General features: G+C 52.6%; 1 protein-coding gene across 4 annotated transcripts in view; it reads right to left on the reverse strand.

Moving 5' to 3' along the window:
* Positions 1–535: 535 nt before the first annotated feature.
* ZZEF1 (zinc finger ZZ-type and EF-hand domain containing 1) overlaps positions 536–24,630 on the reverse strand; it is a 127,634-nt gene continuing 103,539 nt past the window's right edge. For all 4 annotated transcript variants that reach the window (XM_062175259.1, XM_062175257.1, XM_062175258.1 and 1 more), the window contains exons 43-55: positions 23,228–23,427; positions 20,710–20,829; positions 18,683–18,874; positions 17,077–17,177; positions 15,684–15,819; positions 15,225–15,584; positions 12,409–12,552; positions 11,028–11,196; positions 10,126–10,224; positions 9,527–9,692; positions 5,304–5,457; positions 4,610–4,681; positions 536–3,003 (exon numbers count right to left, since the gene is read on the reverse strand). In XM_062175259.1, the coding sequence (XP_062031243.1) occupies positions 2,923–3,003; positions 4,610–4,681; positions 5,304–5,457; positions 9,527–9,692; positions 10,126–10,224; positions 11,028–11,196; positions 12,409–12,552; positions 15,225–15,584; positions 15,684–15,819; positions 17,077–17,177; positions 18,683–18,874; positions 20,710–20,829; positions 23,228–23,427 (1,994 nt within the window). In that variant the 3' untranslated portion in view covers positions 536–2,922. The remainder of the gene's footprint in view (positions 3,004–4,609; positions 4,682–5,303; positions 5,458–9,526; positions 9,693–10,125; positions 10,225–11,027; positions 11,197–12,408; positions 12,553–15,224; positions 15,585–15,683; positions 15,820–17,076; positions 17,178–18,682; positions 18,875–20,709; positions 20,830–23,227; positions 23,428–24,630) is intronic.

A 24,630-nucleotide genomic window follows, 5' to 3' on the forward strand; every position in this document is an offset into this window, starting at 1 on the left:
TTAGCTCGCTGGCCATGCTGGCCTCCTGAGTAGCTTGCTAAACATGAAGTTCCATCAGGGCCGCACGACATCGGTGTGAACAGCTCAGAGTGAAGTGTCACGGGAAGACTCGGTGACGTCAGCAGCCAGGTGCAAAAGGAGCAGGGAGACACTGCTGGGGTCCCTTCAGGTCCACCCTCAGCTCAGCAGGAGCCCAGGAGGGAGCTGGGCAGGGAGGGGAGGAGGCGCCTCAGGGCCATCATGTGTGTGTGCAAATCTCTGGAGAGCTGTGCAGAAGGGAGAGGCCCAGGTGAATGGGAGCCCAGGGATCGCCTGGGGAGGGAGGTGCATCCCCCTCCCTGAGGGCTGCAGTCCTGGCTCCATGTGATGGGAAGGGGTTAACGGTCCAGCAACACTCAGGATGGGGCTAGAGGACCTGCTTCCGTCCACTGACCCTGAGCCCATGGGCGCCACTCCATGTGCAGTGCACGTGGAATGATCTCCACGAGAAAGACGTGAGCAGGGAGAAATAAAGCACACACACAGCTGTGCTTTTTTATATAGAATTTGTACAATATATTTCTCTTCATTTGCATATTTTACTCATAGCTTAACATTCTTTTTACAGGCTGAACTCACTCAGCTCATATAATCAAAATTCTTTCTTTCAACCAAATAAGAAAAATTCAAAATCGTAAACCCGTAAGAAAACAAATTAAAAACAATGATGAAAATAAGTCACTCCTCTCATTAGGAACAGTGTCTGTTTGTACAATATATATGATTTGGAACAGAATTTCTTTAGAGATTAGGCACATGTTTCCACAACACCTTATTCCTGCCGGGTTTCTCTCCGTCCAGGCAGTCTTGCCTCCTAAGAAGGGTCAAAAAGTGTTGATCTCGATGGGAATCCTTTGGGATGCTGCTGCTCCAGGCTGGAGACCGGGAAGGGAGTTGGCCCGGCTCTGCAGTGCCACCAGGTGGCCAGAAGCAGGGGCACGATGGGCTGCAGGGAGGCCTCGCCAGGGCCCAGGCAGAGGGCAGCAGCTGTGTGTGACGGAAACTCAGGCCTGTTCTATGCAAACTGAAGAACAGGGAGACCAGAACAGCGAGGGTGGGGCATGGAGAAAAGCTATGAGGAGTCCAGCATTTATGTACAGTGGCTTTTCCTGATGGGTGGTTGGGAAGAGAGCTGGTGGTGGCTGTCATGAGTGGGAGGTGACCCCTATGCCCTAACAGTCTGCCCTGTTTTAGTCAGTCGGAAGTGTGGAGGTTGTGGGTGGCGCATCTTCCCATTTGCCTTCCAGGCCCAGAGTGGGGCCTCTTCCCAACACAGACCAGCTCTGTGACAGCCCTCCAGGGAAATGCCTTGTGGTGACAACTACTTGAGTCTGAGTAGCAGAGAACGTGGGACCTCCGTTGTGGGTGCAGGCAACTTGCAAAGCAAGATTGGTTTGCTCAAGACCAAAAGATGGGATAGGGGTTTCCACCCAGGAAACAGCACTGCCGCCTCACTCCCCACCCCCGTCCCCCAAACCACGGGAATCAGGCCAGGCATGCCTGGACATCAGGGCAGATAGGCCTGAGGCCACGGAGCTCGCCTGTTCCTGGCTCCTGTGACCACCCCCCAGCCCCACCCTCTGCAGGATGGTTCCACCTGCCTGGGGCTGCGACTTGGCCGAGAACCTGATTTTGAGCCAGAAGGCCATGCACCTTGGCCTTCTCACAAAGCAAAAGTGCAGGAAGATGCCTCAGCCCTGCAGGCTCCAGCCTCCCAATCCAGACCTGTGCAGACGCTGCCAAGGGGTCCTCAGAGGTCAGGGGCCACGCCAGCCCACGACTAGGCCAAGTGGTCAGGCGTGGCCCTGGCTGTGCTGGCCCCTCGGGTCTGGCCCAGACACTTGCCCTTTCATGGCAGTGGCCGCAGGCATTCTGCCTTCCCACCAGTCCCACTGCGGCTGGTGCAGCGCCTGCGTGCCAATCCTGCTCACCCTCCACAGCGTGACTCTGGCAAGAGAACAACACTCAGCACTTCAGGGCAAGATGAAAACCATAAAAAGGAAAATGGGAAACGCATATGCGAGAGCTAGTGTGGTTATTGCTGGATGAGCGACAGCCAGATGACCCCGCCGTCCTGGAGGTGGTGGCGTGACAGCGTCCCCAGGCCGTCGCCCAGAAGTGAAAGCAAGCAGGTTTCTGGTTCACTCCCACCACGAGAGCTCCTCTGAGGGCACCCCAGAGCCACAGGTGCAGAAGCTAAAGACGATTCCTTAGGCTGCTGCTCGCACACCAGGGGATTTGACCAATGACTGGTCCCCTGGTCACTCCCCTGAGACCCTCTAAGGGAACTGTGTGGCTTTGCTCTGAGAACACGAGGTGGGAACTGAACAACAGCTAACATGCCGTGCGGTGCAGGTGCGGGGCGCTCTGCAGGCTTTCCTGAGGGCACTTGCTCTCGGCCAGGAGTCCCCAGGTGGCTGTGGCCAGGCAGGGAGCTAGCGTGACGCCTGCTTTTGCCTTGGTTGCTTGGAGGTCGGAGGAGGCTGGGAGGGTCTCCCGCCAGGTTTGGTCTGGTTTGAATCACCCAGTCTCGAGAAGCCAGAGTGAAGAGGAGCTCCAGGGGAGGCCACTGCTGCGGAGGCCCTGCTGGGAAAGGTGGCCTGGGCCTTCCCCGACAGCAAGCGTGCAGCTCCAGCTCAGCTGAGACCTCTCCAGAGAGACCGCGCCAGGTTTCCTGGCACCCATGGCTTCTGTGGGTCTCACCGTGGAGCTGACCGATCCCTGAACAGCGGTCTCCGGCACCCCCTGAGCGCCCTTCTGAGGAAGTCTGCTCGGCACACCCGCACGTCCGGCCGAGCACGGCGAGTTCCTGAATGAGCGCAGGGGTCTGCTCCACAGCCCCCGTGGACAGTGCAGCTGGTCCCATGCATGCCACACCGAGGGCTAGCATTCAACATTCCAGAGGCAGGTGGCCTTGTTCGGGTAGTTGATGGCCAGGCTGATGGCGGCAATGTTCTGCAGAGCCTGTGGATGGAGAAAGAGTCGCAAGCCAGCCTCTGGCTGATGGAGTGCTGAAGCACCAGACCCAAGGCTGAGCACGACGGAGGGGACGGGGTGGGCACCTGGGATGAGCCAGACTGGTTTCCCTCACCCGGGTGCCACAGGCTAGAGTTAAGAGCTGAAGAGCTACTGGGACCACAAGAAAACTCCACATTGAAGGCAGAATGAGCACAGCCCCAGAAGGCAGTCACAGGCCCAGGTGGGGCTGTCTCAGAGGGTGCCGCCAGCCGCAGAGGTCTGGGGAAGCTCTCTGGGGAAACAGCAGAGGCGCAGGAGGACAAAGCACTGGTGCTGGGGAGCCCAGGACACCGGGGCGGGAGGGCACTGGGAGTGCGGGTGCCCTGGAGGCCAGACTGTCCTGTGTGCTGCAGGCAGCTGGAGCGCATCTGGACGCACAGTCTGAACCCTGGGCCAGTAACCTGGATGGGCTGGGGGAGGGCAGCTGAGGGCCAGGACGGGTCCTCGGAGAGGCTGCCCTGCTCTTCCTGGCGCCTAGAGTGTCAAGGCTCTGGGACGTGATGTCAGGAGCTGGAGTGGTGGCAACATGGGTGGCCATTTGGAAGGAAAGGAATCGTTACTCTGCCTGGGTCTCAGGAGAACCCCCCCCCCCCCCCCCCCGTGCTTCCTGTGTGGCTCAGCCCCACCCCGCATTAGCAAAGGAGAGCCACCCTGTCTGGAGCAGTTGCCAGGGACAGAGTCCCAGACCCGCAGCCGGGTGCCCACCCATGTGACCCCGGTGGGGCTGGGCCCGTCCTCCAGGTGTGCTAGCCACCTGTGAGGCCGAGGTCCGCAGAACGGGCCTGGCGGCTCCAGCGCCATCCTGGGGCTGCAGGTCTGTTCTCCACTCCGGGCCTCTCATGAGGACACGGTGTTTTCCAGAGGCTGCTGCAGATGCAAGATTGAACGCAGACACAGACCTGCGTGCAGCTGTGTGCAGAAGCCGGATGTCAGAGGGCCGTAAAACGGAACAAGGCTAGCCTTCGCAGTGGTGTTTTGAAAAATAACTGTGCTTCACAAACAGGCTATTTATGTTAATATGAGATAGACTGACTACTGCTTTTTTAAAACAAATTGATAGCTAAATGTTTAAGTGTTTTGTTTCATTATTTCAAACTGCATGCACGTTCTAACGGTATACCCTGATCTACAGTGACCACGCACGCGCTCTCGGGGCCCTGAGCAGGTTAGCAGTGCGAAGGCTCCTGAGACCAACCAGCTGTCCAGAGGGCTCTCGCGCCAGGGAGCAAATGACATCCAAACATGTCTGCAGTCTCACTCGATGGAAACTTCAGGGACCTGCCAAACTAAATTCAAGGCAGGGGTTGTTTGGTTTAAGACACACATTCCTGCTAGTGTGTTCTGACCCCTGGCTTAACACGGATGACGCTGACAAATGGGCCCGCCTGCGCTCCGAGCACCAGGAGGAAGTGACTGACTGGGAACGGAGCTCCGTGTAAACTCGGGCTGGATTCTGCACTCCTGACGCAGTCTGTCCTGGCAAGGGGGAGGTGGTGACACCTGCCACTGGGAGTCGGCCCCAGACGGCCAGCTCTGCGAGGGGAGGGAGTACCTGTGCCGCACAGCGGAGAAGGTGGTCGTCCGTGGTTAAGGCCAGCAGGTACTCCTGCAGCAAGCCGAGCTCCTGTGGAGACAGCGTGGGCTCCGTGAGGAAAGAATGGCATGAGGCCGGGTGCCCAGCGCACCTGCAACAGGCCACAGCCACGGGGCTGCCCACCCACACACGCGGAGGCCTTGAGGCCTCTCATCACACTGCCTCCTCAGAGCCACCAGAGGAGCCTGGCAGGGGGAGCCAGGTGCCTGCCTCCAGGGTTGACTCTGCCCTGACCCAGCCACAAGGTGACCGGAAGGGGACGCCCCCCTCAGATTCCTCGCATATGAAGCGAGGGGATAAAAGGCCCTTTCATCTCTCACAATCAATGGGTCCATTGTGCTGGCAGGGAGGGAGGAGGAGGAAGGAGGAACTCATCCGTTTTATTTTCCAAAACTCACCATTGTCAAGGGCTGAGACCAGGCACTTGTGCCCCTTTGGCTTTAGGCCTCACAAAATAAGCAGGGTTGGTGCTGACCCAAGGCCCTCCCAGGGCTGGGGCGAGGCGGGCACCGCAGACGTTAGCCACACTTGCGCCCTAGTGCAGGGCTACAAGCCCCCAGCGACGCCCTGGGCCCAGGATGGGGCTGTGACCTGAGCCCTGCCCTGGTGCAGGAGGCAGTGAGCGCAGGGTGGGAAGCAGGCAGGGCCTCACCTGGGCACGGTTCTCGGTGACGAAGAAGAGCTCGGTGAGGGCACGGTGCAGGGGGAGAAGAATGCCGGGCTGCGTCACATCCTCAAACAGAGCGTACTCCATGTGGGTGAAGAGCTGCCACAGGGGCCTCAGCAGCGTGAGGTCACAGAGGTCACTGTGGGAGGGGCCAGGGGACATCAGGTGGTCAGGGGCAAGGCTGAGAAACCGCAGCTAGTACAGTGATTACAGAGAGTGCCCTGCCCCCAACAGCTGCAGGTCATCGCCAACAGCAAAGGAGGAAGAGGATGGGACCCAGGCTTCAACACGGGGCTCCGAGGAATCAGGACACCCTGCAGCCTGTCCGCGGGCACTGCGGTGCAGCTTTAAGAAGGGTGGCTCTGGAGACCTTCCAGGGACAGGGCTGATCTCAGGACAGGTGTTCAGCGGGGGAGGCAAGAGAGCAGATGGCGTATACAAGATAAAATGTAGGGGTCGACGCTGTGGTGTAACGGATAAAGCCGCTGCTTGCAGTGCTGGCATCCCATATGGGTGCTGGTTTGAGTCCTGGCTGCTGCACTTCCAATCCAGCTCTCGGCTGTGGCCTGGGAAAGCACTGGAAGATGGCCCAACTCCTTGGGCCCCTGCACCCATGTGGGAGACCCAGAGGCGGCTTGAGGCTCCTGGCTTCAGATCAGCGCAGCTCCAGCCATTGCGGCCAACTGGGGAGTGAACCAGTAGATGGAAGACCTCTCTCTCTCTCTCTCTGCCTCTCCTCTCTCTGTGTAACTCTGACTTTCAAATAAATAAATAAATCTTTAAAAAAAAAATGAAAGCCAGACAAGTAACTGCTGAAAACCCAATGGTGACAGCCAGGATTCTGGTCCTGGGCCCATAAACACCAGAAGGGCGCACACCAGTCACGCAGCTGGGAGCAGATCTTCTGTGGCTGGCTGGCTGGCTGAGAGTCTGGACAGAAGCTTTGCGACTCCAGAGGAAGCTGGGCATCAGAGGAGGAAAGCTCTGAAATGACTAATATTCTGGGACTTACTGTGTGGTTACAGCTGCATATACAACGCTAGCTTCTGCTGTTTCTCTTGTGACTTGAGGAATTCTGTTCATTTCAGGGTTGCCTTGGAGGCACTGGCTCCGCGCTCAGAGGAAGAACCCTTCCCAAAGTAAATAAGTGGGAAAACCTGGTTTGCTTTACAGAGCCAGCCTTGGAGCTGGGTTTTCAGGAAAGCTCTCAGAACGTGAAGTCAAAGGCACTATGCCTCCGTCCTGGGGGCTGCCCTTCTGTCGGGGCCTCTGTGCCCTCAGGCCAGCACCTCTCCAATCTCCAAGAGCGTTACAGCAGGGGTGATGAGGCAGGCTGCAGGCTGGGGATGGAAGGGTGCAGGAGTGTCCCTACGAGAAGGCAGGCTGCCAGCAAACCGTGCAGGGGTGGATCCGTGCTGCCAGCAGGAAGGGGCGTCTAAAGACCACGGCGACGTTACATGCCTCATGCATACCCTCAGTCAGCAGTTCTTCCTGGAAGCTGTGCCCAGATGCACACAGCCAGGCCCGCGTGGCGCTAAGTGCCCCGATGGCTGATGTGAAGACATGGTGGTAACAGCACGCATGCCCAGCTTTCCCTCTCCCTCCATCCCAGACGCAGCCTATGGGCTGCCCATGACAGCCACTGCTTTTTCTTCCGTCTTGGAGAGTCCTTGATTTTTTTAATGATAATTCCACATTATATGAGAAGACAGTCAGTCACTCTGAAGATCGTTACCCACTCTCACTGGCATTCTGTGTGTCTGTGTGCCTTAAACATGCAAGAAAGGGGGCCAGTGCTGCAGCACAGTAGGTTAAGCCTCTGCCTGTGGTGCCAGCATTCCACATGGGCACCAGTTCAAGTCCTGGCTGCTCCTTTTCTGGTCCAGCTCTCTACTGTGGCCTGGGAAAGCAGTAGAAGATGGCCCAAGTGCTTGGGCCCCTGCACCCGCATGGGAGACCAGGAGGAAGCACCTGGCTCCTGGCTTCGGATTGGCGCAGCGCCAGCCGTGGCAACTATTTGGGGAGTGAACCAAAAGAAGGAAGACCTTTCTCTCTCTCTCACTAACTCTACTTGCCAAATTTAAAAAAAAAAAAAATGTAGGAAAGAGGGCCAGAGTTTTTAAGTCAGCATTTTAAGTCACTGCTTGTGATGCTGGCATCCCATACTGCACTGGTTCAAGCCCTGGCTGCTCTGTTTCTGGTCCAGCTCCCTTCTAATGCACCTGGGAAGGCAGCAGGTGATGGCTCAAGTACTTGGGTTCCTACCACCCATGTGGGAGACCCAGATGGAGTTCCAGGCTCCTGGCTTCAGCTTGGCCCAGATTGGCTGTTGTGGCCATTTGAGGAATGAGTGGAAGATCTCTCTCTCTGTCTCTCCTCTCTGTTGCTCTGCTTTTCAAATAAGTGAATGACGGAATAAAAACATGTTTAAAAACTGCAGGAAAGAAGAACAAGGAGCTCCTCACAGGTGTGGGATCTGAGCAGGGAGGGTGGGGCTCAGGATGCAGATGGCACAGCACCAACACCTCCCTCTGAGACGGCAACAGGGGGACCACGTCTACCATCCCTCACCCATTCCAGCCTTTCTTGGAGGTCCTGGCCTGTGCAAAAGGCTAAAGAAACAGTTTCTAAGGACCAAGAATAAACTTGCTACTTATGGATGACATGACTGGTCACTGAGTAATCTACATACATGCTCTTAGAATTAACAAAATTATCAAGGTCACTGGATACAAGGGCAATATGTAAAACTTAACTATCAGGGCCGGTGCTGTGGTGTAGTGGGTAAAGCTGCCACCTGCAGTGCCAGCATCCCATATGGGCACCAGTTCAAGTCCTGGCTGCTCCACTTCAGATCCAGCTCTCTGGCCTGGAAAAGCAATAGAAGATGGCCCAAGTCCTTGGGCCACTGCACCTGTGTGGGAGACCTGGAAGAAGCTCCTGGCTCCTGGCTTCAGATCGGCACAGCTCTGGCCATTTCAGCCATCTGTGGAGTGAACCAGCAGATGGAAGACCTCTCTCAGCCTCTCCTTCTCTCTGGGTAACTCTGACTTTCAAACAAATAAATAAATCTTAAAAAATAAAAATAAAGCTTAACTATCAGCAAAACCAAAAATAAAAATTTTAATAACAACAAAAATATTAAATACCAAGGAATAAATAACAAAATGTTGCACAAATCCTCTACCTAGAAAACTAAAATATGACTATGACCTAAACAATGGAGTGATATCCAAGTATAATGGTCATGGATTAGAGGACTCAGTGTGCTAAAAACCTTGATTCTCCTCCAGTTAACCTACAGTCAGTCAAAGATCTCATGAGGCAAGACGGGTGTGTTTGTGAGCAGATAAAAACTGACATACTAATTCTAAAAGTACGATATGCAGAGTTAGAGATGTCCAAGACAATCTCAAAGGGGTAGAACAAAGCTGAGGGACTTATCCTAGTAGGTATGTAAATCTGAGAGCTACAGTGTTGAAGGGGGCGTGGTCCTGGCACAAGCACAACCAAAGGAACCAGAGGCCAGAGGCACCCGTATGGTCGGGGCTGCTGCACTGCCTGTGGTGAGAAGTGCAACTCCACGTGGAAAAAGCGCACTCGGCTCCTACACCTCACAGCATGCTAAAACCCATTCCGGGTAGATTAGTGACCTAAGCAGGAGAGGAAACCAACCAAGCTCCTAGAGGGTCCCACGGGAACTACTAACATTACTTACACAGGACACTAAAAGCTTTGTAAAGGAAACACTGATGAGCTAGAAGACACTGAAGTTACGTGCATCTTTTTTTTTTTTTTTGACAGGCAGAGTGGACAGTGAGAGAGAGACAGAGAGAAAGGTCTTCCTTTGCCGTTGGTTCACCCTCCAATGGCCGCCGCGGCCGGCACGCTGAGGCCGGCGCACCGCGCTGATCCGATGGCAGGAGCCAGGTGCTTCTCCTGGTCTCCCATGGGGTACAGGGCCCAAGCACTTGGGCCATCCTCCACTGCACTCCCTGGCCACAGCAGAGAGCTGGCCTGGAAGAGGGGCAACCGGGACAGAACCTGGGCCCCGACCGGGACTAGAACCCGGTGTGCCAGCGCCGCAAGGCGGAGGATTAGCCTAGTGAGCCGCGGCTTCACCAAGGACCCCACGGACAGAGCACAAAGGCAAGCCACAGAGGGAGGAGACAGCACAGTGCACGTGCCTGAGCCGGGACGCAGCCTACCTGTGGGAGCAGCAGCGCACGATCCTCAGCAGCAGGTGGATGGCTTTTAACCGCTGATGACCGGTCTGGCGGCAGGCCACGCCCACCAGCCACTCCCAAATTTTGGCTAATGGGAGGTGAGGCACAACTCGTTCTTCTGACAACATCTGTTTCAGAATCTCGAAACCTGGCCGAGCCCCCAAAACAAAGATATTTTACAAATAAACTCTGATGGTTGTGTACATTAGCAATTACAGATTTTATAAACTGCTCAAGTTTTACTAAAAAGGAGGATGTAATTATGGTCATTTACATTTTTGCTGAAATGAAGACTTCTAAAGAAATCACAGCGTTTTAAAGAACTAACATTCTGGTGCCTCCTTTTTCCGAATGCCCTGGCAGACTCCGAGGAACAAGCACGTTTCTTTGGCCCCACGAGAAGGCCCTTTCATCAGCACATTCAGGTTTGCAGCTAGCCGACCACAGCACTAGTGGAGAGACACACGTGGTCTGTGGGACAGATCTGCGAGGGCTCGGAGAAAAAGGTCAGCGACATGAGGGTACCTACAGCCAGAGAGGCCCTGCGGCAGGCAGTGCAAGTGGGGAGAAAGCACACACACCTGTCTGGAAGCGCCCCAGGTGTCCAGCCGTCACGGTGAACTTGTAGCCCCATTCAGTGTTGCTCATGTCGGAAGTGAAGCGGTAGTACAGCGTGTCTCCTGGGCCACACGAGAATCAAATAGATCAGCCAACTGCAGCAACAGGCGACGACAACTGACGCGTTTTTGATGAGATGTATTAAATCCAATGATTTCCCTTTGCCGTGTTAAGCTTAAACAGGAGCAGGGCCGGCCCTGCACCGCAGGGGGTGAAGCTGCTGCCTGTGACACCAGCATCCCATATGGGTGCCAGTTCGTGTCCCGGCTGCTCCACTTCCAGTCCAGCTCTCTGCTTATGGCCTGGGAAAAGCAGCAGAAGATGGCCCAAGTGTTTGGGCCCCTGCCATCCATGCAGGAGATCTGGAAGAAGCTCCTGGCTCCTAGCTTTGGCCTGGGCCAGCTCTGGCCATTGAGGCCATCTGGGGAGTGACCCAGCACATGGAAGAGTCTCTCTAACTATGGCTTTCAAATATATAAAATTAAAAAAAAAATATTTATTTATTTGAAAGGCAGAGTTACAGAGAGGCAGAGGCAGAGAGAGAGGGGTCTTCCATCCACTGGTTCACTCCACAGATGACTGCAATGGCTGGAGCTGCACAGATTCGAAGCCAGGAGCCAGGAGCTTCTTCTGGGTCTCCTACGTGGATGCAGGGGCCCAAGGACTTGGGCTATCTTCCATTGCTTTCCCAGGACATAGCAGAGAGCTGGATCGGAAGTGGAGCAGCTGGGTCTTGAACCAGCGGCCATATGGATGCTGGCACTGCAGGCAGTGGTATTACACACTATGCCACAGCGCCGGCCCCCAAATAAATAAATCTTTAAAAAAAAAAAAACTTTATAGAACCACGTATTTTTGATACTACCTGGAAGCTCAAAATCTTTCCATTTCTGCTGAGACCCGCTGAAATTGTGTCGATCTTGTTGAAAGTCGCTACTGCTGGACATGGCGAGCTCGTCACAGCCTTCCTCCGTGTTGCACTGAGAATCAAATTTGATTGAGAGGTAGATTGCACCAGGAATGTGAACTTTATCCTGGGGAAGGAAAAGAGAAACCCCTCTGTCACTGCTGTGGGCTGCCTCGTGCCAAGCCTTGCCGCAGCTGTGAGGCGGACATGAGTACGGCATCGGCCCTCCTCTGCAGTTCTCAGTCCGGCTGGGACATGGTACAGGGCAGTGCAGGCAAAGGGGGGGGTGGGGGTCCCAGTGAAGGGGTGCTCAGGCTGTTATGATCAATAAAGATGACAGGAGGAGCCTAAGAGAACTGGGCAGGGTGGGGGCGGTGAGAGCACACGGGGTCCACTTCAGGAAGGGAGCAAGCTGGGGAGGCCTGGTGCTGACATCTCTGGGGTAGCTGTTTGCTCTGTGGATGGGGGTGCTTGGGAAGGGGGAGACAGAGCGAGACTCACCCTGGAAAGGTTGGCAGGGAAAGACAGCGAAGGCCTTGTGCGCTAAAATAAGGCCTTTACGCTGCACGGCAGGGGGAGCTTGGGAAGGTTCCCAAGCAGCGGCAAGGCTTCCAGGGCATCCACCAGAGAAGGGCCACTCCGCCACGGTGTGGAGCAAGGCCAGGGCAGGGAGTCAGAAAGAAGCCACAACAGGAACCCCAGACAAGCGAGAGAGGTCTGGAGGTGATGGAGAAGACAAGGCGATCCTCTTCGGGGACGGCTTGGTGGCAGCCCCAAGTACCGTGTTGCGTGAAGGGAGTGGGGATGGAGCCAACAATACGGGGAGAGAGGAGGCTTGGAGGAAAGAGGATGAGGAGGTTCACACTCTGTAACCCAAACTTCAGTTGTGCACGGGGCTGTGTCGCGCACGGCTGTGGCCCGGGCAGACGCCACGCCAGCCCCAGCATTTGCTGAAGGGCTCAAGAGCCGCTCGCAGCGCTGTCAGTGAGAACGACCGAGTCTGCAGCACCTTGGCTCACCCAGAGTCCCACCTCTCCGTCCAGATACGAGGTTAGGATGGAAAAGATGAGGATTTCACTCTGCATCGCGTACCAAGGTGCGGCCAGGTCAGCGGGAGACAGTTAAGAGCAAGGGCTGGACCCAGACCCATGTGCGGAGGTGTGGCGGGAGCCGCCAGGAAGAGCAGACTCTCACAGGGCGCCTTTCCCATTAAGGCAGGAATGACCAGGAGAGGACTCTGGCGAGCAGACAGAGCTTGCGTGAGGAAGCGCTCTCTTGGGCAGGGGTGTTGAGGGGTGGGGAGGGAAGAGCTGCAAGGAGGCTGGCAATAAGGCTGTACCTCAAAGTTGGTGTTGTTGTTATAGGGGTGCTTCGATTCCCTCACTTGCACCTCCATCCCTGGCTCCTCCATGAACTGGCAGGCGGCCAGCGCCATGGTCCCCAGCATGCTCTCTCGGCAGCCCTGAAGCACCTTCTGCAGGATCTGGTGGGACACAGGTGGGTAAGGTCAGGGCCTGCCAGTGGCATCCAGAAGGAGAGAGAGTCTGCTTCAACCCCAGGCCCACCCAGAGAGGCTGCCATCATCCCGGACCCACAACAAGCTTCTGCAGCCCCAGCCCTAAAACCAGCTCCACTGGCCGCCTCGCGACCTGTCCCTGTTGTCAGGACACTGCAGTCCTTCTGGAATACCACCACAGCAAGGAGGACTGGAAGAACGAGCGGGACCAACCAGAAATGCTACTGGCCCTACAGAGTTCCCAGCGGGGCAGGCGAGTGGGTAGTCACAGCACAATGATGAGTGGCCAGAGTGAGGAGCTATGGGGACAAGAGAGGGGGAAGGACATGGCAAGGAGAGGGCCCAGAAGGGGCACAATAGGTCCCTTTTGCTTTTCCAAAGGATAAATATGGCCTGAGCCGAGCAGCTAGCTTGTCCAGGGCTGTGAGGCTGGGAAAGAATGGAGGGGAATAAAAACAGGTCATGTTCTTAGACAGGCAAGTCAAAGAGTGGAGGGTAGACTCCTCATGGGCTGTGTGTGTGTGTGTGTGTGTGAGAGAGAGAGAGAGAGAGAGAGAGAGAGAGGGTGGCACAGGGGGAGGGTGATGGGTCAAGGTGATTTCTACACCTGGAAACTGGAAAGATGGTGAGAGACTTTCTGCTTCAGCTCAGGATCTTCTGAGGTCTAGATCGGGACACATGCAGTTATTCTGGGTCTCTGTTTCCACACAGCAGGTGGTGGAAGGGATGTTTTCAGCCCTATGGAGTTTTGCTGACCCATTATTGTTTCAAAAGAACAAGGTAGGGGGCTGGCACTGTGGCACAGTAAGCTAACCCTCCATCTGTGGCACTAGCATCCCATATGGGCACCAGTTCATGTCCTGGCTGCTCTTCTCCTGATCCAGCTCTCTGCTTATGGCCTGGGAAGGCAGTGGAACATGACCCAAGTTCTTGGGCCCCTACACCTGCTTGAGGGACCCAGAAGAAGCTCCTGGCTCCTGGCTTCGGAGCTGTTGCAGTCATTAGGGGAATGAACCAGCAGATGGAAGACCCTTCTCTGTCTTTCCCTCTCTCTCTCTCTGTCTCTCTGTAACTCTACTTCTCAGATAAGTAATAATAAAAATAGAGAAAGAGAACAAGATAGGGGCTGGCATTGTGGCTTAGTGGGTTAAGCTGCTGCCTGCAGCACCAGCATCCCATATGTGTGCTGATTTGAGTCCCAGCTGTTCTGCTTCTGATCTAGCTCCCTGCTGATGTGCGTGGGAAAGCAGTGAAAGATGGCGCAAGTCCTCAGGCTCCTGCATCCATGTGGGAGACCCAGAAGAGAGTCCTGGCACCTGGCTTTGGCCTGGCCCAGCCATGGCCATTGTGGCCATTTGGGGGAGTAAACCAGTGGGTAAAAGATTTCTCTTTCTCTCTACCTCTGTCTCTGTTATTCTGCCTTTCAAATAAATTAATCTTTAGGAAAAAAAAAAAAAAGGTAAACACTTGATTAAAAACAAAACAAAAAAATAGTCTCCAATTTTCAAACTGCAACTTAAAATGAGAAAATTGGACTTCAGAGAATGGCACTGATCCTCTTGAGAACCCCTCTGCCACTCAGAAATTAGAAGTCTTGGTCAAGCTTCCCTGGCCTGTTTTTCACCTGCAGCATTCCTCCAGGTTGCAGTGAACACAGCAGTAGGTGCTGGCAGAGGCTCTGACCAAGGCTGCAAGTTCTACAAACAGTGGTTTAAACAGAATACAGGGCAGAGTTTGGCCTGGCAGTTAAGACTCCTGCATCCCACACTGGAGTGCCTGGGCTCGACACCTGGTTCCAGCTAATGCACACCCTGAGAGGCAAATGACTGGGTCCCTGTCACTCACATGGGAGGCCTGGACTGAGTTCCCAGCTCCAGCTTTGGCTGCAGTCTGGTCAGGAGCCATTGCCTGTATACCTTTCTACTTATCATCCTCTTTCTCAAAAAATAAAATAAAACAGAAGGCAAAAATCTCACTGGAAGTTTTCCTGTATTACAGGGATTAAGATACTAGAGAGTCCCACCTAACCCTGACCCTCAGCATTTGTATAAAGTGAGAGTCTAGGGAACATGGAAAGAGACAGGAGGCTAATTATTAGGCTTGGAGGTATGAAACAAGAAAGCCAAAATGCTAAGGCATGTTTAATGGAATCATTATTTCTTTAAATTATTGTATATTTGAAAGGCAGAGAGAAAAATAGAAACAAAGAGAGCTCTTAGCCACTGGCTCACTCCCCACATGCCTTCAATGGCTAGGGCTCTGGGCCAGGCTGAAGCTGGGAGCTGGGAACTCAATGCTGGTTTTCCACGTGGGCGGCACCCAAGTATCTGAGTCATCACCAGCTGCCTCCCAGGGTGCGCACTAACAAGAAGCTGCAATGGGAAGAGGAGCCAGGACTCAGAGCCCCACACTCCCAAGCAGTGTCTTCATGGCTGCACCAAACGCCTGCCCCAGATCCTTACTTCAGATACTCTCTGAGCACCAAGCGTATGCTAGGCCAATCCCTGGGAGAAGCCAACAGTGCCACACCGGTACCCTCAGTCCAGAAAGCACTGGCAGGGGGGAGTCTGTCCAACCCCCAGGGCGGCAGAGATATGCAGGAAGGGGCAAGGGAGGAGCCTGCTCTAGTCGGTTCTTACCTTCTCCCACTGGTGCTTTTCTTCCAGCTGCATGAACATATCCAGAATGTAGGTCATATGGGCTGGGCCACTTAGCTCCAGGATGTCTTCACTCACTGGCACGTGCCCGGGCCACTCGGCAAGCAGGGACGCAAGCACGTGGCGGGCGTAGAGGACGGCTGTGGCTTCATTGACACGGAAGAGGTAGTCCCGGACAGCCCTCTTGCTCTTGCAGTTCAGCTCCTTGTGCAGCAGGGCGGCGCTCTTGCTGCGGCGCTGCTTGGCGTAGCTCTGCTGCAGCTCACTCTCTGTGCTGGAGATCAGCTTCTGGGTCACCGGGTTGGACTCAGCAGTGGCTTGGTCGCAGCGTGCAGGCCGGGACTGTGAACCCAAGACCACCATTACAGAGGCCCAGCCTTCTCACAACGGAAGCAGGGGGTGTGGGAAGTGCAGACACCATATCCAAGGTGGGTGACATACCAGGCACGGCAAGATAATCATGTCTGTATCCACAGCTCGGGCGCTCTGCTCTTCCAGTCTCAGGCTCCTACTGGGCTGCCATTTTTGAGCCAGCGACCGAATCCTTTCATCTGTGGTGAGTTCATCGCCATCAAACCTGCAGACAAGGATCCCAAAGTCGGCTACATAAAGCACAGGCAGGCCAGGGTACACCCTGCAATCACACTTCTCGGAAATGCCGTCAGAGCCACGGTCCTGGGACCACACGATCACATTAGTGCATTCTGAGCTCTGTGGACTGCATCCACAGCGTCATTCATTCAGGCACGCAGAGATGCATACGTGCCTCGTGGCGGGCATGTAAACTGCCCCCAGAGTCCATTCTCCCCTTTTCTCCTTAAGAAACGAAGCTCCCTGGAGCTTTTGCAAAGACACGACTGCCCAGCTCCAGAAACGGTCTCAAGCCCCTAGCAGCTGGATGATGTAGCTAGGGTCCCGCCAGGGAGAGGCAGGTGATGGAGCCTGGCACTTCCAGAGCCTCCCCTCAAATAATCGGACGAAGGACACACTCGTTTCTCTGCCTTCCCCCTTTCATCGGCTTGGAGCCCAGGGCTGGTGTGGGTGAACTTCCTGACTGTGCAGCTGAGACCACCACTTGGTGGATCAGAGCTGGCCCTGCCCTGGATTGCTGTCCACCTCTGACTGTCACATGAGAGAGAAGCAATTCCCTCTGCTGTGACTCGCGGTATCTCTGCTCTCTCAGTCACAGCAGCTCAGCCTGTGCCCTAACAGTTTTCGTCTCACAGCATCTGCTTCAGTTCACAGAATTCAAGGCAATAAGTAAGAAAACCACAAAATAAAGTAAAAGAGAAATGAGAGTAAGACGTCAAAACTAGGATATGAAGGTGTGGAGGGGGTGATCAGGTTGTAGAAATATGAAGTTCTACACAATCTGAACAACTGGGTCTAAGCATTAGCTCTGAACCTCCCGGCCAAAAGAAAGGGAATTTTGTTAACTTTATAGTGACCTTCGTGGGAAAATGATTTGCAGTGGTGAAAAACCCTTCTGTAAACCAAAGCCCTTGAGTGGCAGCTCCTACTCTGCAACCTGCACACGGAGGTGATGTGAGCGGCATCTTGGTGTTCGCCTCCACATCTGGGTCCATAACAAGGGGTTACTCCAAGAGGCCGCCTGCAAATCCAACATTGTCCAAAGAAGCTGGTCGCATGCATCAGAGACAACCCAGGCAGTGTAACATAGGTCACCTTTCATGTCCTTTCATGCAGAACTACACACAAGTTCCATGTCTGCTGCCTGGCCAGTCAGGGCTGCTGCCCGGGGTCCCGTGTGATCCTCCTGCCCTCATTTGCTTCCTCGCTCGCCATATTTTGGCTCCATCTACATGCTCCTCACCTCTTCTGAACCTCCAGGAAGAAAGAATCAGTCCTTTTCATCTGCAGTTCATATATGGCCCGGAGGATGTGCAGGGGCGCGTTCAGAGCATCGTGAGCCATCTGAAAGTAGAGCAGGAAGCAGGTGAGAAGCAATCCAAACGGGACTTCAGCATATCATGGATAATCTGCACTCAGAAGTGATCTTCAGGTGCAGGCATTGTGGCATAGTGGGTAAATCGCCACCTGCAGTGCCAGTATCCCATATGGGCGCCAGTTTGAGTCATGGCTGCTCCTCTTCCGATCCAGCTGCCTGCTAATGTGCCTGGGAAAGCAGCAGAAGATGGCCCAAGTGCTTAGGCTCCTGTGCCCACATGAGAGACCTGGAAGAAGCTCCTGGCTCCTGGCTTTGGACCGGCCCAGCTCCAGCTTAGCAGCCATTTGAGCAGTGAACCAACAGATGGAAGATTTTTTTTTTTAAAGATTTATTTATTTATTTGCAAGTCAGAGTTACACAGAGAAGAGAAGGAAAGGCAGAGAGAGAGAGAGAAAGGTCTTCCATCCACTGGTTCACTCCTGAATAGGCCACAATGGCCAGAGCTGGGCTGATCTGAAGCCAGGAGCCAGGAGCTTCTTCCAGGTCTCCCACGTGGGTGCAGGGGCCCAAGCACTTGGGCCATCTTCTACTGCTTTCCTAGGCCATAGCAGAGAGCTGGATTGGAAGTAGAACAGCCGGGACTTGAACCAGTGCCCATGTGGGATGCTGACATTGCAGGCGGTGGTTTTACCCGCTACGCCATAGCGCCAGCCCCGGAAGATTTTTCTCTGTCTCTGTCTCCTTTTATTTCTGGAAACTCTGCCTTTCAAATAAACACATTTTTTTAAAAAGTGATTTTCAAAAATCATAAATCAGTTTATAATTGAATAACATTATATGGGCGTTGAATAAAAGGAAATCAATAAAACTAAAACAATGAATACTAAAATACTAAAAAAATTTGCATTGTTATTGTAACTTCAAAGCAAACTATAAACATCAAAGGAACATATGGCAGCCAAACACAATGTTGACAGCCAACACTTACCACACTGCCTGCCTGCCAGTTTCCCCGCAGCTGCCTCGCACTGTCTGACAACTGGCACCCAGCTCTGGGTGCTACACTCTCTTGACTTTTTCTTTTTGAATATCACTTGCTCTTCTGGCATCACTCTCCACTCTTTCTTCCCGCTTTGTATAGTCAGACCCTCTGACATCCAAGTCCGCACTGATCTTACACCATTTTGAGCAAGGCTGAATTATCCAGAGATGGTGAAGCAGGATGAAGGCACTATAACGGGGGCCTTCCAGGATGGGCCACAGGGCTTTTGTAAAGCCTGGGCACTGAATGCAAAGTTTCCCATACACAACTGGAGCTTTTGAGAGCGTGACCCAGAAATGTTAAGAACAACTGCGATGGGGCTTCTCTGTTCTTCTGGATCGGTGCAGCACCTCACAGAGTTTTTAAGAAGTGAATTCTCAGAATATCACACTGAAGCATTTCCCTGTTTTGGCTGAAAAACAGCCATGTCAAGGAGCATGCATTCCTCAGAAGCCCTTCCTTGATCCATAAGATGGCCTGAGTACGTACCAAGAAACATATTCTGGTGGGCTCGTCCAGGCCCTCGAGAGGGTCTAGCTTCTTCTGCTCTGGCTCACCAGGGCTGCTGACTGGCCGCTCCGCCTCTTCCTCTTGCTCGCCTCGCTCACTGAGCTCCAGCTCGCCGTGCTCGGCCAAAGTGTTGATCTCCTTTTTTGAGGAGTACAGCATGATGGACAAGATCTGCACAGAAGGAAGATCAGGGGGTCAGAGAGTGAGTGGGGAGTGCGTGGGAAGAGTACAGAATATTTGACCGAAGACCTCAGAACTCACACAAAGAATGGAAAATTCATACAGAAACATGAACACATGTGCAACTGTATTGTAATCAAACAAATGCTAATTAAAAACTATGGGGGCCTTTGTGTTTATTAACTTTTCCATTGACAATGTAAACTCATATCATCAAATGTTCACATCCTTTGACCTAGTAACTCATCTCGGAGGAACAATGTAAAATACTTAAAAAGTCAGGCTTACAATATGTCAATAAAGCATTATTTTATTTTATTTTATTTTTATTTATTTATTTATTTTTTGACAGGCAGAGTGGACAGTGAGAGAGAGACAGAGAGAAAGGTCTTCCTTTTGCCGTTGGTTCACCCTCCAATGGCCGCCGCAGCCAGCGCGCTGCGGCCGGCGCACCGCGCTGATCCGATGGCAGGAGCCAGGTGCTTAACCTGGTCTCCCATGGGGTGCAGGGCCCAAGCACTTGGGCCATCCTCCACTGCACTCCCGGGCCACAGCAGAGAGCTGGCCTGGAAGAGGGGCAACCGGGACAGAATCCGGCACCCCGACCGGGACTAGAACCCGGTGTGCCGGCGCCGCAAGGTGGAGGATTAGCCTAGTGAGCCGCGGCGCCAGCCGTCAATAAAGCATTAATAATGGTGAAATACTGAAAACCACCTTCATGTACTGCATACAGCCATCAAAAAAGGTGGTTATGAGAACTGTACAGAGACTTAGAAAAATGCCTACTGACTTCAATTTATTGAAATATTATATTCCTCATTCAATCTAAACTTGCATATACCCTCTGGGTCCATGGGGAAAATTAGAAGAAAACACACAAACGTGCTCATGATGGTAGCTCTGTTTAGGGAGTGACTTTCTTTCCCTTATATTTAAAAAAAAATTTTAAAAAATGGTTCTATTATTTAAATAATAAAAAATTTAATAAGTATTTTCTAAGAACAAGCATTCAAATGGTTTCCCAGTTACCTAACCAAATCATTTTGTGGTAGCTGAAGGTTGTTCTTTTTTTTAAAGATTTATTTGAAAGGCAGTTATAGTGAAAGAGAAGGAGAAGCAGAGAGAAAGATCTTCAGTCTGCTGGTTCACTACTCAAATGGCTGTAAGGACCCGGACCTGGGCCTGGCTAGGATGGAGTCAGCAGCCAAGATCTCCATCCAGGTTCCCCCCAGGTACATTAGCAGGAAACTGGATCAGAAGTGGAGCAGCAGGGAATTGAACCAGCGCTCATATGGGATGTTGGTGTCATAGGCAGTGGCTTAACCCACTGTGCCACAGCGCTGGCTTAAGCCTGTTGGCCTGTGAGTGGCTCTCACTGCCTCCCTGGCAGCAGCAGTCGCTCCTGGACCTGTAGCATCCGGCACAGAAAAGGCCACAGGGAACCACAGTGATCCGCTCTGCTAAGAAAAAGCTAAGGTCTAGGAGGAATACCGATAAAACTAAGTGATCAACTAAAACCCTACATCCAATAAACATAAGTGAAGACAAATTTAGAAAGCGATTTTAGCTCAAAGAAACTTTGAAATAATAGTTCTAGGGTATACTTTATTACCATGATATAACAGTCAATCATATGTTTCCATAGAAGATTTCTCTTCCAAGGTTCTTTGAACAAACATCAAATTCATTCTCCCTGACAGGGGAGGACAGATGTCAGAATCCCTATTTCCGAAGGGGAAGACAGCAACTGTACAGAAACAGCTGGAATCAGCTGATGCTGCTCATGGCCCAGCAGGTGACCCTGGGCGGGCAGCAGGAGCCCTTACTTCCAGGTCGCGGAGGAGCCACGTCTTACTGAAGCCAGTCCCTTTGCTGCACTTCTTCACCAGCAGCCGTAGCAGGTCAGTCTGAAGGAAGGTGGCGTGGATCTCCTCAAATCCGTTAGCCTGCAAAGCAAAGAAGGGGTGGTCTGCCTCAGCCTGAAGCAGGTGAAGGTCAGTGCCCCACCCCAGCTGGGACCCCAAGCTGAGCTTCCAGTGAAAACTCAAGAATCAGCGGGAAGAACAAACCCTGAACCTTAACCATAACCCACTGTCCACTCATTCACTCTTCAATTTGTCCACATTGAACAAATACTTTATTTTTATTTATTTTAAAGATTTTATTTATTTATTTGAAAGGCAGAGTTATAGAAGGAGAAGGCGAGGGAGAGGGAGGGGGTGAGGGGAGAGGGGGAGGGGGGCGGAGAGAGAGGGAGAGAGAGAGATCGATCTTCTACCCACTGACACTCCCTAAGTGGCTGCAACATCCAGAACTGGGCCAGGCTGAAGCCAGGAGCTTCTTCCAGGTCTCCCACACAGGTGGCAGGGGCCCAAGGACTTGGGTCATCCTTTGCTACTTTCCCAGGCACATTAGCAGGGAGCTGGATTGCAAGTGGAGCAGCCCGGACTTGAATTGGTGCCCACATAGGATAATGGTGTTGCAGGTGGCAGCTTTACCTGCTACACCACAATGCCAGTCCCATTATTTTTATTTTTTTAAAGATTTATTTGGGGGCTGGTGCTGTGGCATGGCAGGCTGAGCCACCGCCTGTGACACGGGCATCCCATATGGGCACCGGTTATAGACCCAGCTGCTCTACTTCCCATCCAGTTCCCTGCTAATGCACCTGGGAAAATGGTCCAAGTGCTTGGGCTCCTGCACCCATGGGGGAGACCTGGAAGAAGCTTCTGGCTTCAGTATGACCCAGTTCCAGCCGTTGCGGTCATTTTAGGGATGAACCAGTGGATGGAAGCTCTCTCTCTCTTTCCATCTCTCTCTGTTAACTCAGCCTTCCAAATAAAATAAATAAGCCTTAAAAAAAAAAAAAGATTTATTTTATTTATTTGAGTTGCAGAGAGAAAGAGAGGAAGAGACACAGACAGACAGAAACACACACACACACACACACAGAGAGAGAGAGAGAGAGAGAGAGAGAGAACTCTTCCATCTACTGGTATACTCCCCAAATGGCTGCAACAGCTGGGACTGGGCCAGGCTGAAGCCAGGAGCCTGGAACTCCATCCAAGTCTCCCATGTGGGTGACAAGGGCCCAAGCAGCTAGGATTCGAATCAATTCCCACGTGGGATGCTGGTGTCCCAGGCAACGGCTTACCTGCTGTGCCATGATGCCAGCCCCTCAACAAACACTTTTAAATCCTATTATATTTAACTCCCTGGCTCTGGACCTTCCAAAAGCTTCGCAGTGCTCTTCAGACTACAATCCACGTGCAGGCCTGCCTGCCTGGCCTCACCCTCCTCTCTCACAGTCCTAAAGCACTGGCGCTGCTTTAGCTCTGACAGCCGGCCTATTCCACTTCAAGGCTCGCTACTCTGTCCTCAGGGAGTGCTCTGCCCAGTTTCCCCAGGGCTGACTCCTAATCTATCACCCCACATTTTACCTTTCCAGATAGGCTTCTTCTGACTCAGGGCAGTTCTGCCAGCTCCCTGCTGTCTCTCTCGCCAGTTAGACTGTAAGAGAGTAGGGGCCTTCTTTCCAGCTGACCACAAAACACTCACACCTTGGCACTCGACATTTACTGAATGACGGCTTCAAAGAGAGAGAGGCTCTCCGCCCTCGGGGAGCTTATCCTCCCTTTCTTACCGTGGTGTACAAAATGGAAACAGTACATGGATGGTCTCAACCCCAACAACGCAAACTCTCAGAACTGGACCAGGGCCACTTAGCCCAGCCTGTGGTACAGTGCAGCCACTGAACACGAACTCACACACTGCGCACCTGAGCTCCTTCCTTCTTGGGCAACTCTCCTGGGAAGAGATCCTAAGAGCGCACTGAAATTTACTTAAAACATCTTTCCTGCACATCACTGCCCTCACATACTGGAAGAGTCGTGCTCCCCACAAATCAAGGCATCTGACCTCCACCCCAAGTTTCAGCCTGCTCTGTAACAGGCCTGCTTCCTCCTTGCTCAAAGGTCCCAAGGTGCTGGCTCTATTCTTGCTTTCATCTCCCACAACAAACCAAGGGAGCCTCCCCACTTAGAGAGAGAAGTGCGGGAGCTTTTAGCTCATTTTTCTTCTCATCTCCCAAAGTTATATCCCCATGAAGTATAGTATAGGACCCAATTCCATGAGACAGTATTGAAACACAGAGAGAACCAAACTGGTAACTTTTACTTCTTCTTTAAGGTTATTCTTGTGCAAAGCCCCATCCATCTCTAAAGATAATCAAGCTCCCATGGTTAATCATCCACCAAAGTCAGATGTCATTTCCTCCTCATTAATCCCCTGCAGATGTCAAATCACAGCCAGGTTCATTGTCAAAGAGAAGCAGCTGCCCATTACCTTTAGTGCTTTATATAATCCTTTGAGAGCCAGGGACAGGACCCACGTTGCCTCCACTGCCTCAGGACAATGGCTGTCCATGCTGGTTTGCAGAAGGTGACTGGCAATTAAGGCAAAGTGCTGGGAGTACTGGCTCAGCTGGGCCTGAGCGCTGCCGACTTCTTGTCCTCCTCCCTTCTGCACCAGCTGGTAGTCCTTCACTGATGTCAGGCAGGAAGAGAAAAGCACAAAAAGTACAGTTAGTGCTTCCTGCAGCTCAGTTCTTCCATTGCAATGTTGCCTTACCAAACGGAGAACTGCAAAAGCAAAAGTTCTCGAGCTCCAATGTAATTATGGATATTATTATTTATTTATTTATTTTTAAAACATTTTATTTTTATTTATATGAAAGGCAGAGTTATGGAGAGAGAGACAGTGGGAGAGACAGAGAGAATTTTCTCTCCACTGGTTCGCTCTCCAAATGGCCACAGTGGCCAGGGCTGGGCCAGGCCAAAGCCAGGAGCCTGGAACTCTATCTGGATCTTCCCTGTGGATGGCAGGAGTGCAAGAGCTCCTGTCATCTTCTGCTGCTTTTCCTGGGCCGTTAGCAGAGAGCTGGACTGGAAATGGAGTAGGTGGGACTTGAATCTGTGCTCATAGGGATGCTGGTGTTCCAGGCAGTGGCTCAACCTGCTGTGCCACAATGCCAGCTGTATTTGTAATATTATTCTAAATGTTTATTTCCATCTGCGAGAGAGAGAGAGAGAGAGAGAGAGAGAGAGAGAGAGAGAGAGAGATATTGAGATTCATTTCCCAAATGCCTGCAACAGCCATGGCTGGGCCAGGAAAGCTAGGAGCCCAGAATTCCATCTGTGCCTATCCTGTGGGTGGCAGAAGCCCAAGCACTTGATCCATTTGCTGTGTCCCAGGATGCAACGGCAGGAAGCTAGACTGCAAGCAGAGGTGACTACATATGAATTAGAATTCCTGACATGGGATGTGGGCATCCCAAGTGATGGTTTAACCTGCCACACTACAGTGCCCACACCTGTAGTTACTATTTTTAAGGCTAACTTACAGGTGAGAACAAAGATGTTGATGGAAATTTTTTTAAAAAAGATCTATTGATTTTATTTAAAAGGTAAAGTTACAGAGATACAGAGAGCAAGAAAGAGAGGGAACTTCTATCTGCTGGTTCACTTCCCAAATGGCTGCAATCGCTGTGGCTGAGTTGGGCGGAAGCCAAGAGCCAGGAGCTTCTTCTAGGTCTCTCTCATGGGTGCAGGAGCCCAAATACTCAGGCCATCAGCAAGGAACTGGACCAGAAATGGAGAAGCCAGGACTCAAGCAGTGCCCATATGGGATGCCAGTGTTGCAGGTGTCCACAACACTGTCCCTTTATGGAAATTCATGAGCGTTTACAA

Source organism: Lepus europaeus, chromosome 18, assembly GCF_033115175.1.
Source record: "Lepus europaeus isolate LE1 chromosome 18, mLepTim1.pri, whole genome shotgun sequence".
NCBI classification, from domain to species: domain Eukaryota; kingdom Metazoa; phylum Chordata; class Mammalia; order Lagomorpha; family Leporidae; genus Lepus; species Lepus europaeus.